Source organism: Rhinatrema bivittatum, chromosome 1 (assembly GCF_901001135.1).
Source record: "Rhinatrema bivittatum chromosome 1, aRhiBiv1.1, whole genome shotgun sequence".
Lineage (NCBI taxonomy): Eukaryota > Metazoa > Chordata > Amphibia > Gymnophiona > Rhinatrematidae > Rhinatrema > Rhinatrema bivittatum.
Window position 1 is genome coordinate 189,414,208 of NC_042615.1, and position 14,307 is coordinate 189,428,514.

Sequence of the window (14,307 nt, forward strand, 5' to 3'; positions counted from 1 at the left end):
GTAAGGATGACCTAATTTAACACCGGATATCTTAAGTAAAATAGGACTTTTTATTGGAAGCCAGTAAAGCAGGCACATATCACACAGTGAAGACAAATTAGCATCAGGATGTGCAGGAAGACACCGATAACAAAAATAATGTACAAAACACAATCCACAGCCTCTCACTGGGTTGGGGACTGTTTTTGGGTTTTTTTTCAGGGGAAAGCTGTATAGAAAAGACATACTGGACAACAGTGGACAGAAATGCTAAGACAGTCATGGATGTAGCAGCCTGATGACCAGGCCAAACTCCTTGGCAGGCAGCAACTCTGCCAAAGAGTCCCACCTCATGGTTGTCAGGTGCCACAGAGAGGATCAAATGCCCTAACAGTTCAGGTAATTTATACCAGTCTGCAGCCTATAGAATTTGTTAGTTTTGTTTTGGAGGGACCATAGGAGGTTTATTCCCAACAACATTCTTCCCCTACCCCTTGTTCTACCTTGATTCTGTCAGCCAAGTTGGCACTGGTTCCAGCAAGGCACGTTGCCGAACAAAGGTATTTACAGCCTAAGGAGCCTGATGAGTGTCACTCCCTCTGTCCATGGAAGCACTGATGAGGTCTCTGAATTGCAGGGGGGGAGACGGGGACCCTTTAGAGGTTCTATGCACTCTTATCAAAGTGATAAATAAATATCATTGTAATGGAGTCGAAGCTCCTTGCTGACATCTCATAAGCCTGCCTAAACCACCCCGACTATTCTTTACGATCCCAGGATTGGAGGGTGAATTGTCTGCATATTTAAAGCTGAATAATTAAATGAAAATCCACACCCAAAGAAAAACAGAGGGGTTTATATTTTTCAGATACATTACAATTTGTAAATAATTGCTTATAATTTATAAAAATGCAAAATCACTATAAACTGAAAAATGTAGTCAAAGGCAGAATTAACCAAAATTGAAGTTTTCTCTTTCTAGCCTTTCAAGAATTCTGAGTAGCTGAGCAGATCTGATGAAATTAGGCTGGCATTCTCTGAAAAGAGATGGCAGATGAAGATCTGGATTGGAGAAGACCTGTGGTATAGTGCTTGTGGGTTCAGCCTGCTACTATTCTACTGCTGGCTGCCCTGCCGGTATCATCTCCTCCACGTCAGGGTCACTGAATATCTGTTCTTGCAGCAGTATGGATATATATAGCCTGTGCCTCTTCCTGTATCCCACAGACATTTCAGAGGGGTGAAAATGGCAGCTGCAGACACTTGTTGCCATGGTGGCCAGCGAACCTGGGCCAGAGGTTTCCAAACCATTACTCAAACCTACACAAGCAAGAAAAGGAACAGGTGCATCATTGGAACATATACTCGGATCCCTGCTATATTTATCAATATACACTGTGGGTCCTAATAGCAAAAGATAGACTAGAGACTGTAGCCAACCCAATTCTGACATTACCCCACCACAAAACACTTCCCAGACCACCCAACACACCCACCCTCATTTTTCAACCCTTGCTTTATTTTGCACACATTTCCCCGAGGCCAAATATGGTAAAGCAAGGATCTGCTCTCAGTGGGTGGTAAACCTCTTCCAGAAAGAGTTGCCATGTGTCGTACATTTGAATAAATTGTACCTGCTATCTCCTCAGGCATGTCTGAGGTGGTGTCAAATGCCAGAACAATCCTTCTAGGCCATGCATAGGCAAATCCAGTCCTCAAGTGCTGCAATCTGGTCGAGTTTTCAGGATATCTACCATGAATATGCATGAGATGCATTTGCATTCAGTGGAGGCATTGTATGGGAATACATCTCACAAATATGCAGTGTACGCAGCCTGAAAACCCAAACGGCTTGCAGCACTTGAGGACTAAAGTCGCCTATCCCTGTTATAGGCCCTCAGGCACTAATGATGATCAGGTGTTACTTGGGTCCAGTAGATAAAATAGGGCACTGATTCTCTGCTGCTACTGATTTCCAAATCTTCTGTTTGCCAGCATTTGACTTTTTGGTAGACTCCTTAACATATACAATGTCATATTTTTCTAACACCATCTCCAGTATCAGGACAATTTCTTCCTCCATGAAGCACTGACTGCACTTTAGTCGCATGGAGGCTTGGGGGGGGAGGGGGTGGTAGGTAGGCCTAGTTCCTGTTGTGCTATTAGTGCCATGGGGTAAGCTAGGAGGATTCCCTCTTTCCCTGTCTTGTGTTCCCTCTCTTGTCCCCTCCCTCTTCTTAATTTTCACTCATGTTCTCCCAGATCCTCTTGTGACCTCTTCTCGACACCTCAGTCTCTCCTTCCTTCTTCTCCCAAGCCTCTCCTTCTCCTCCTACCAGTTCTCTCACATTCATTCTCCTTACTGTTCCCACTACCATCACTATTCCTTCCCTTCCTCCATTCATTTTCCTTCTGACTCCTCTGCTCACTCCTCTTCCACTCATCCACCTTACTGTTCTCTCTCCACTCAACCTCTTAGCATAACCAGTTATGCCCACCTTCACCCAGAAACTCATACACTCCAGTCTCTTCTGACTCATGCACACTCTCTCCCCTCTCTTTAAGATTCTATTTAGGGACTCTCTAGATTCTCCATTAATAAAGATTTCCTTAGTACAAGGGCCAACTTCGGAGTTAGATGGTATATTTCATTTCTAAAAACAACATTTTCTGAGTATGCCAAAATGGATTGTTCCTGTAAGGAATAGAGAGAGGCCCGATTGAATGTAAAGGAATTCATTAAGGACACTAGACGTTTCTAGCAGTTTTCCTCTAGGGCAGAGGAAGGAGCAGGATCTCTCCCATGGAGGATAGAGGAGTCTGTCTCAAGTGGTCTTGGGGAGGATTCAGGGGGGAGAAGAGTAGAAGTTTACCTCCATAGAGTATTTTAGAGTAACAGATTTCCAAGTAGGTTGGGAGAAAGCTTTTGCCTACCGAGAAGAGTAAAGGATGCTGACTTTGGATGAAGTAAGAGTTTCAGTTAGGGTGTCCAGAAGGGATCTGGAACCCCTGCAGCAGTCTGCTGTGATGTTGAAAGTGAAGAAGTGTAAACTGACTTGTCAAGTCAGTGTGACCAGCTGCCAGAAAGGTCTTACACCATGAGCGGAGAAGAACTGTGCTAAAAAGGCATTAAATGAAAGGAGAGGAGACTTGCCTGCAATGCTGCAGCATGAGAGCACTGGAGAAACGGTGTTCAGGTGCAATGGCTTCTGAAGGGGGTAAAAGGAATTCCCTTAATCAGAATCAGTAAATGCCACTGCTATAGTGGGATTAAGAAATCCTTATTGACTGAGTTCTATGGTTGTGTAAATGGCGTGTACAGATTCTTCACCTCATAAATGTACTGTATGCTAAACTGTTACCATTGACGACATTTATTTGAAGTAAAGACTATTTGGAACTCAGTTTTTCTGTGTCAAGACTGTTTTGTGGGTTACAGAAATTGCACTTGAAGGCCCTTGAGGTAAAGTATTCCCCCTGCTTGGGAATGAGCTACACTCGGTGCCCCTTTATCTAGGACACAAAGTGAAAGGTTGGGGTTGAATCTATAAGAAAGACCGACCAGTCAAGGGCCCTCAAAGAACAACAAAGCCCAAGCTCTTCCATGCATGCACTCACACACAAGAAGAAATGAAAGGCAAGAGGAAGGGTAAAATACAAGGAAACAAGAAAGGTCAAACACAACACACACTCAAATGTCACAAAAAGAAATCTACTTTAACTCTCTCAACCTTTGAGCAACCTTCACTCCTTGTCCAGCTGCCTCCTCTCAGGACAGACGATGAATGGACTTTGCATGTGATGTTATTATGAGTTCCTGATGGGGGCATCATCCAAAAAACAGGACTTGTAGTAGTGTGCATGTGTGCAAATATATGCACATTGAAAGCACCTACAACAATATGACACGCACGCTGACGACACTGCACATTTGTAACACACCAGCTGTGCATAACTCATCTGCACATGTGCATATTTATGCTGCCATGTACTGATCTAATCATTAAAACCACTTTTAATGCCCAATGCATTATTTTATGTGGCTTTTGCGACTTGTCCTCTAAAAAGGAAATCTGCCGCCCCCATCCAAAAAAAAAAAAGACACCAACAACTGCAAAGTATATAAATAAAATCCTCACCCTATGTTTTGTTTCTCTCAGGTATTTTCATTCTAGTCAGAATACAGGCACAATGGATATGAAATAAAGATAGCAAACCAGGAAATTGTCCTGGTATTTGAGAGCCTCCTCCTTTCTCGCCTACCTTGCTTTTCCTGAACAGTGTATAGCTTGGTATGGTTATACCTCCGACAAGGCTCTTATTTAACAATGTAATATCAGCAATGTCCAAGCTAACCTCTGCCATTAGGATTCCACAGGTCTTGGATTTTCCTAAACCAAACTTTCAGGCTGATATACTAAAGTTGCGCGGAAAACAGGCGCTCAATGTTGAGCGCCCGCTTTCCTAACACGTGCCCAGCCACTTCTCCTGGGTACTCAATACAATATTTAAATGAGGAATCGCACTAAAAGGAGGCGTTAAGGACAATTGCATGCCCCTAGCACTTCCTTGGCAGCAGGAGCCCAGGAGAGTTGGCTGTCAGTGGGTTAGAAAAATGGATGCTTGTTAATTGAACATCCCTTTTCCTAACCTGACCGCGGACACTTTTTAAAAAATTTTTTTATTAATCTTTTGGTTCCTCCAACTTAATATTGCCACGATATTAAGTCGGAGGATGTACAGAAAAGCAGTATTGTCTGCTTTTCTGTATCGGCCTGTTTGTGCATAACTTTGTCAGATGCTGCTGTCCCCAAATGCATTACTCATTTCTTTCCCTTCCCTGCTATCAAGTTTCTGTGCCTCCTTCAATTGCCTCAGGAGTTCCTGAAGCAACCTTTGTTGTGTTCTGACCAATTGCTCATGTAACTGATAAAATTATGTAGACCTTATTATGCGTAAATATGAAATCAATAAATAAAACAAAATCAGGTGTTTAACCATTATCAATGATTGTCGGTCAAAAACAAGGAACTAAACATTGTTAATTGTGCCTCAAATACAATAAACCACAAAATGCCAGCCCTGTACCTGTTTTTTTTGTTTGTTTGTTTAATAAATGAAATACTGTATTTACTAATCAATGAGATCAACTTTGGTCTTATGTCATCTATTTGAGTTATTTTTAACAAAGGACTATCATATTCCTTTTTAGTAAAGTAAAGTAAAGATTAATTAAAATATGCAAAGTTTTTATATTATATTGATTGATACCAATGTATTTTTATTCTGACTTTACTATTTTATTTTTACTTTTTATCACTATCTGAAGTTTTAGTTATTTTAATTTCATATTTTTATTAGTTTTATTTTATTTTTATTTTGAAATAATTGTAAACCGTTTTGTTCAAATTTATTTGTTATAACGGTATATAAAAAGTTTTAAATAAATTCCTATTATAAAATAAACTGTGCATAGCTGATGATGACATAGTTTGCTTTCCTGCCAAATCTCTTAGTACTCAAATATAAATTATTCTCAGTCACTGAGATAATTTGTTCTCATTGGCTGAGGTCCTTGTCTAAGGCTTTACGAAAGATGTTGTTGTTTTTTAGGTCCTTGCATAAGACTTTACAGAACTACTTGATGGAATCTTAAAAAGCCTTTTTCTCTCTTTCTAGGAAATGCTTGATATAATGAAGGCTATATATGATATGATGGGAAAATGTACTTATCCTGTTCTCAGAGAGGACACGCCTAGACAACACGTGGAAACATTTTTCCAGGTAAGCTCTTGTATTACAGATATTTGATTATAAAACAGCAAAACAAATTACAGGAAACTTGTTCCAGAGCCCTTTCTTTCATAGGATCTATGTCTTAGAAAGCCCTATCAAATGCAATTAGAGAGGATGTTACTTGATGTTTAGAAAATGATGAAAAGTCTTTGGTTTTGCCCAGGCATATACCTAATTTAGAAGCTTGTCAATATAGTATGGTATAACCACTTATGTATGCAATTGTGTTTATGATGATGTATTTGTTTACGTGAGTTGTACATGTCTTTATATAATCCAAGTTGAACAATTAATTTGGAAATTACAGAATATATGAAATGTAAATAAATAGTTACTAAAATGTATACATATCTTTAAAAAAAGAACTGAAGATAAAATTTAACCTCTTTTTCTTTTTCTATGCAGAAAATGGACAAAAATAATGATGGGGTAGTTACTATAGATGAATTCATTGAAAGCTGCCAAAAAGTGAGTTCCTATTAAAATGTGATGGGGTTGACAACTACCTAGCTTAATGGTGAAGAGACTATGGAATGAGTAACGGATTTTAGTTGGTTTTTTTTTGTTTGTTTGTTTTAAATTTTTATTTATTTATTCAGTTTTTCTTTTACAAATTAGAAACATAAATTAACAATATTGGAAATTTAAGCAATTATACTGTAGAAACTTTAACATAAATCATTCAAAATGAAACCATTTCCATCAAATATAATTATGGTATTTGACTGTTGTAGCACTCGTGCAGTAATATCAAATGTTCCTAAACAATTTGGATTCCCTGCCTTGCAAAAACATATCTGTGCCTTTTAGTATTAGACTGGTTTGCATGGAAAAACATATAGAGGACAAACACTGTTTTAGAGAGATGGAAGGAGGACACTGAAGAGTCAGCACCTGTGTGCTTTTAGTTTGGAAAATTCTAATTCATCACCTAGGCTATTCCAGCCACAAGGTCCTAGGAGAACTATGCAGACTACTTTCTGAGAAATCTCTTAAGGAATTTTCACCAGACATTACCAAGAAAGGACTAACTGATTTTTCTGAAATGTTACTGGAAATGCAGGAAAAGAAAGGGCTTAAGCTTGTTAGCGTGAGGACTGCAGCCTAACCAAATACCAAGACTCATCTGTTCTCTGAATATTGGTCTTCAGAAGATTTTGCTTGGCTAATAATAAACATGCAGATAGATAAAAATGAACTGGTTGATACAGTGTATTTGGATTTTCAGAAGGCATTTGACAAAGTACCCCATGATAGACTCCTTAGGAAACTATAAAGTCATAGAATAGGAGGCAGTGTTCTTTTGTGGATTGGAAGCTGATTAAAAGGCCAGAAACAGAGTAGGACTAAATGGTCAGTTTTCCAAATGGAGGACCACAGGGTTTGGTATCGGGACCTGTGCTGTTTAACATATTCATAAATGATCTGGAAAAGACAACAACGAGTGAGGTGATCAAATTTGAAGATGATACAAAATTATTCAAAGTTGTTAAAACAGAAGCAGATTGCGAGGAACTGCAGAAGGACCTTGTGAGACTAGGAGACTGGGCAACTGAATGGCAGATGACATTTAATGTGGAAAAATGTAAAGTGCTGCACATACAGAAAAATAATCCCATCCACAGGTACACGATGCTGAATTCTGAACTGGGAGTCACTACTCAGGAAAAGGTCCTTGGAGTCTTTGTGAATATTACATTGAATTTACGTTGTGACTTTTTGGCCACAGTTCAAAAAGCAAATATAATCTTAGGAATGATCCATAAAGAAATGGAGATTAAAATGGAAAATACCATATTGTCTTGTATCGCGCCATGGTGTGACTACCTAGAGTATTGTGTACCGTTCTGGTTGTTCCATCTCAGGAAAGATACAGCAGAACTAGAAAAGGTGCAGAGAAGGGCGACAGCAATGATAGAGGCTATTAGGCTATGAAGAAAGGCTATTAGGTTAGGGCTCTTCAGCTTGGAAAAGAGATGGCTGAGATGGGATATGAAAGAAGTTTATTAAATCATGAGTGTGGTGGAACCAATAAATAAATAATATTTAAACAAGATGACATTCCATGAAATTAACAACCAGCAGAGTCAAAACAAACTGTAGAAAGAACTTTTTCACTCAGCTGTGGAATCTGTTGCCAGAGGGCATGATCAAGGTGACTAGTAAAGAAAGCTATTGATATTCCTGGGCATGAATAACAGATCTACTTTATGGGATCTTCCAGGTACTTGTGATCTGGCTTGGCTACTGTCAGAGACAGGATGTTGAGCTCTATGGAACTTAGTCTGACCCTGCATGACAATTCTTATGTTCTTAATGAGATGGTGGAGAAGTCTGGCTGCTGCTATGAATTGCTGCTAATGTTTTCTACACTGAAAAGCCTGTGGACTGTGGACTTTGTTAACTTCTGTTTACTTATGTGAATAACTGACTCATTGGAATCACCATCCTTTGTATCGACTGAATGGTTTCCACCAAGGGTACGGCCCAAGAGAGGTAAAGGAGGAGAGAATTCTAACAAAGGTTTTTCTAGCTTGTTACTCCTGAAGAGGAATTTCAGTCATAGATGGGGTTTTGTCAACCCTGTTGTATGGGTTTTCAATCTGGTCCAGGTCTATTATACCACCTGCTCAACCACATTCCAGTAAGAAGTCTAACCAGGGAGAGGTTTGTAACCCACTTACCAGATTCAGGTCACATTAAGGCATCCAAACAACAGGGACCCAAAGGGGATCAAAGAAATTTTGTGAAAATTTGCATGTTTTCCTCCCATTGACTTGAATGGGTCGAAATAGCCACTGTGTGTGCCCTAGGGGGCAGGGCTGAAGAGGATAAGCCCATGAACACTTATCAGAAGGGGTCAGCATCTTCGCACAGGAGGAGCTGAGTGATTCACTGGAATATGGGTTGGAAGAGGATCTGCGAAGGACTGCAGGTCGGAATCCCTGAGATGTGCAACAAGATGTGCTCTGTGGCAAAAAAGAAGACAAGCTACAAGACTTGGAAGTTTATCCTAGTCCGGAGGTAGATGATATGGCTGTGCAGGAGTCTTCTGCTGCAGTCATCATCATACACCTTGAGGAGTCCATGTGAGTAGGACTGGGTTTGAAGCCTTCCCCCACCCCAAGTCAGCTGAAGCTGGAACAGTACTGGAGCAGTCTGCCACCACTGGGCATGAATTGCAGCCTGAGCTACCACTGCCTCCAGAAGTATTTCCCTGTTGAGGCCCACGAGTGAGGAGCACATCAGACAAGAGTGAAGGCCAGTATGTTGCAGGTACATGCCTGCCAAGAAGGTAGATTTCTGATAGGACCTGCGGCAAGCACTACTGTGTGGGGGCAAGGCAGCAGGATCCATTAAAACCATGGCTAAAGGTAAATGGGGCTGGTTTCAAGTTCTAGAGTTGGTGCATTGAGTATGCCTGTAAGGAGAAGAGAATGTGGTGATTCAGGCTGGAGCAGACAGATAATGTCAGCTGAGAGGCAGTTGTTGCGGGCATGAACTGTTGGACCAAGGTAGAGTTGGCACAACCTGCAGGGAGGAGCCCTGCAGGTCTCCACTGTCAGCTGGTGGAACTGATTGTGGCAGAGGCCTAACTTGAGCTTCACCTATACCAGCTCTTGTTCCCCTTAGGTTGAGTCCTTGGGTGCTGGGGCCAGCAGGACAGGCACGGGCTTCTGTTGACGGGGTGGAGATCTATTGAGATGGTTGAGTCACAGGCCAAGGGCTGGGGCAGGCGAAGCAGTGGCATAGTCAAAGACAGACAGCAGTCAGAGCAGGCAGCATTCAGGCTTGGTCTAAGATCAGGCAGTGGTCACTGACAGGTGGAGTTCAGTAATAGACGAGAATCAGGCAGTGGTCAGTGGCAGACATGATTCAATCATAGTTGAGAATCAGCAGTGATCAGTGGTTGGTACAGTTCAGTCATAGTCAAAAATCAAGCAAGCCGATGTCAGAACCAGTGATCCATCCGAGGGAAGATGGGATGGATAGGTGGGCAGGGAGGTGAGGAACAGCACAGGCAGGCAGGAGAAGAAGCTGAAGAAGAGAAGACTGACCACAGGTCAAAGACGAAGAACTCAGGAATGAAGACCAGAGAGTGCCAAGATAAAAGACCAGGAATGTAGGAACGAAGACCAGAAACATGTTGAAGAAAGTTACTCAACCAAAGGTAGTTGACCTATTTCCGAGAGGTCTTGCTGTGGAAGAGTTGCCCGTTTATAAGGCAGCATCAGTGACATCATCAGCAAGGGCCATGGAGCTTTTCCCGCTGTGGTCCCTTTAAATCTGCCACAATGTTGTGCACTCATGCCTAGGGACAGCACAGTGTGCCGAAGCAGCATCGCTGGAAGCAGAGGCAGGATGAATGCAGCGGATGGCTATGCATCCTCCAAAAGGCCTTCCCCGGCATCAGTGTTCACCCATTATCTTTGAGACTGGAAGTAAGCATGGCAGTCCATGGCCTTACCCCATGGACTACTAAATGCCTTAGCAGTTGGTGGTAAATTGGATGCCAAGACATGAGGAAATAAAGAAAAGCCATGAGAAAACATTCGCTCCATCCATAGCAGGTTTCATATTGGGGAGTGAGCTCTGCCAAGAGCAGAATGAATACAATCCAACCTTGAGCAATTCCTCCATGTCTGTGGAGCAGGGGAAGCTATAAGAAAATTTTCCCAACCAGCTGTGCCTCAGGAAGGGCTCCACCTGTGCGATCAGTAGGATCTTCACATGCAAATAGCCCCTACAGAGGAAAAATCTGTCTTGAATTGATAAATATCAACCTCAGACACTGAATGGCCTGATTTCCCATCAGGACATTCTGAATAGGGATGTGCAGCAGGGACGGATTCGTCCCATTCAGTATTCGTATTCGTCGGGACACAAATCCGTTGCATTCGTTCTCAGGGGACCCCGATCTGTTCATTACTTACATATGTATTCCTTTCCCCAAAAAAACCCATCCCAACCCTTTAAATTTAATTAACTACAACCCCCCCCCCCACCCTCCTGACCCCCCCAAGACTTGCCAAAAGTCCCTGGTGGTCCAGCGGGGTTCCTGGAGCGATCTCCTGCACTTGGGTCGTCGGCTGCTGATATTCAAAAGGCGCCGATAGTCTTTGCCCTTACTATGTGTCAGGGGCTACCAGTGCCATTAGTCGGCCCCTGTCACATGGTAGGAGCAATGGATGGCCAGCGCCATCTTGTGCTCCTACCATGTGACAGGGGCTGACCAATGGCACCAGTAGCCCCTGTTTCATAGTAAGGGCAAAGGCTATCGGCGCCATTTTGAATACCAGCAGCCGACAGCCCGAGTGCAGGAAATCGCTCCAGGATCCTCACTGGACCACCAGGGACTTTTGGCAAGTCTTGGGAGGGTCAGGAGGGTGGGGGTTTATTCGTTAGTGATACATTGTATTCGTGGGGGTTCGCCATACGTTTCGCGACCCCCACGAATACAACAAATATGGCATATATGTTGCGGATTACCAATACGTTGCAAACGAATGCACACCCCTAATTCTGAATCCAATGCAGTTGTTCTTTAGAAAAGATAAGCTGTTCTATCTGCTGCTATATGGCCTTTCTGGATTTGGGGAGACCTCCATGATACAGGTTTGTGCTAAGCTGCTGTACTAAAACAATAAACAAAGAATGTGCATAGGTACCGAGAATGGAGTTTTCTGTAGTAATGCTGCTCCACATTTTCCAGCTGATTTTCTGTTTCTGACTCTGAACAGCATAGCCCAAAATGGTGTAACCTCTGAAGAATTGCACAAGTACAATGATCTGTGAGCTGAACTGTGTTCTGATTAAATTATTTCAATTTCCAGTGTGTTCTATTTGTTTTTATATACCAGTGTTCGATTTGCATATCACATCGGTTTACATACAACTTAATGGTGCAGGAAGTCAAGCCTTTCCTTTTGTTTGATACAGGGAACATCTGGAACAGTAACATAGATAATAACAGTAACATGGATAAAAACAAAAATAATAATAACAACAATAGATAATGTTTGATATAGGGAGCATCTATAACAGTAACATGGGTAATATGTTATATAAATCATCAAGGAGAGGATATTATATGATGTAGGAGAGCATCATGGCTATTGGAGGATTAAATAGTTAGATCTTGATTCTTTTGCAAAGGACTTCCATACAAAGGGACTATACCCAAGGATTTCTCTATGTCTCTATTTTTTGTCCTTTATTTTGTTTAAGTTTTAAGATTTTTTGCAAGTGCTGTTATCCTCTGAAATTTTATTCAGAGTAGTGCTGGTCAAGAATCACCGTCCAAGGAGTGTCTTGTTCTGTGATCCAGAGCCCTGAAATCTGTATGACTACTGAAGATCAAAGAGGAGTCTGTTGCTGGATGGATAGTGTTGTTGCATTCATGGACCCTTAGGGCAAAAGAGTTGATGCAGTCTACAGGGAAGAGTCCTGCAGGTCTCCACCATTGGCAGGCAGTCACGGACAAAGCAGAGGTCCAGCTGGAGCTTTGTTTTTACCAGCCCATGCTCCCCTCGAGCTGAGGTTTTGGGTGCCAGGGCCGGCAGGTCTTAGATGGGGGCATCTGCTGTTGGTGGAAAGATCCGTTGAGTTGACTGGGTTGGGTTAGGTGAAGATCAGCATATCCGGTGGCAGGCAGGAGTCAGGGACAGTCAGAGGACTAGCATAACCAAGGTCAGGCAGTGGTCAGTGGCAGGCAAAGGTCAAGCATTTCCAGAAGCAAGCTGAGGTCAATACCAGTTATCCGTCCAAAGGGAATGGTGGGACGGATAGGGAGGGAAGGAAGATGAGAAGAACAGACGGGCAATTAGGGAGATGCTGAAGAACTGAAGATGAGAAGGCAAAGACTCTGAGCTGAAGAACTGAAGACAAGGACACTGGGCTGAAGAACTGAAGACAAGGACAGTGGGCTGAAGACAGGAATGCTGGAACAAGAGGCAGGACACTGGAGCAACATGCACTACTGCTGGAGCAGGGAGGCCTGTTGCTGAGGCCCTGCTCTGCCGCTAACATCATCAAGAAGGGCTACAGGTGATTTCCCGCCTCAGTCCCTTTAAATGTAAGGGGGTGCACCATGCAGGGGTTTGTCAGCAGTGTCCTGCCTCGTATGTTGGTGGTGTGCTGCCATGTTCGGGGTCATTGTGTCGGCCAGCCGGGAGGTGAGAGCAGCAGTCTGTGGGAATAGCCTGCGGACCTGCGAATGTAACAGGTGTAAAGAGAGCTGCATCCTAAAGCTATCCATCTGGACTTTATTTCCATTTCCAGTTGAAATATGGACTTTGTTGATTCAGTTAAGATAGCCTACCTGTGTGGAAAAAGGCATGAAGATCACAAAATTTCTTATGTGATTCAAGGACTTTATTTTAAAAAATTCCATTGTGCCTTATGTTTGAAAAAAAATAATGGAAACAGTAGAGAGGCCAATATGATAGTCATTGAACATCCAGCAGTGTTCAACAGCTGCCTCTTATCTGGCTTAAGTAATAGCCGGATATGCAGTGAGCAGGCAATGGGCCGGCACTTCTTAGCCAGATAACTTATCTGGATAAATGTCAATATTTGGATTTATCCAGTTAAGTTATATCTGGATAAGTTATCCAATTAACTTATCCGGCTATGTAGCGCTAATACAGAGATATTCACCAGCATAGCCATGATGATAACTCTGAATATTGGGCACAGAAAATATTTTTTTAAAAAATGGTTCAAGAACATTATTTTCCTTTCTCTTTTTCTATTGTTTCTATCTGATGTTATTCTAGCTATGTGTATCTTTAAACAGGGGAGATTTCAAATAAAAGGAAACTTTCCTTTGTTAATTCAATTTTATTTTCGGCTCATCAACTATGTCTAAGAAACTGAGATGCTGTCCAAAGGGGTTGGGGGGGTTTTTTTTGTCATTTTTGGTTAGAAATTTGAATGGTTTCTTACCCTAACAGATGACTAACTGAGGTTTTGGTGTTTCTCTGAATCGGAGAGCTAAGGTTCTAAAGGACTCTATTTGAAATGGACTCCATCTGAATTTGAAACTTACTTCAGAAACTGTGTATAATGTTCAGATGGAATGCCTTTAAAACTAAATTCTGGGTGTTAAATTCAGACTTTGTTGTAAATATGTAACTTTTTTTATTGCAGAATTTCTAACTAAACTTTTGTATTTGTTTTGCTTTGTTTTTTTCACAGGATGAAAACATCATGCGCTCCATGCAACTGTTTGAAAATGTGATTTAACACATTGAGTTAGCTTTACAATTTAATGAACAATTTCAGTTATTCTACAAAACTACTGAAAGCTGGATTTACCACCTTTGTCATAAGGAGATGGATCGACTTTACACTGACTCCTATAATATGCAATTAAGCTTTGTTTAATTAGAAAGCCAGCCCAAAAGCATGGTTATTCACATGGAAGAGTCCCTCTTCCTGCTCCCATAGTATAGTTCCCTTAGTACTGCTGCATAGGTCTTTGGAAATCTAAAGCCTCTTTTGCTGACCCTGCCAATTGAGTCTGTGACA

General features: G+C 41.9%; 1 protein-coding gene across 1 annotated transcript in view; it reads left to right on the forward strand.

The window, feature by feature from the left end:
• The window catches only part of KCNIP4 (potassium voltage-gated channel interacting protein 4), a 203,014-nt gene extending 188,992 nt beyond the window's left edge, over positions 1-14,022 (forward strand). The window contains exons 5-7 of the mRNA XM_029590312.1: positions 5,659-5,763; positions 6,181-6,243; positions 13,975-14,022. Coding sequence (XP_029446172.1) covers positions 5,659-5,763; positions 6,181-6,243; positions 13,975-14,022 — 216 coding nt within the window. The remainder of the gene's footprint in view (positions 1-5,658; positions 5,764-6,180; positions 6,244-13,974) is intronic.
• Positions 14,023-14,307: the final 285 nt, after the last annotated feature.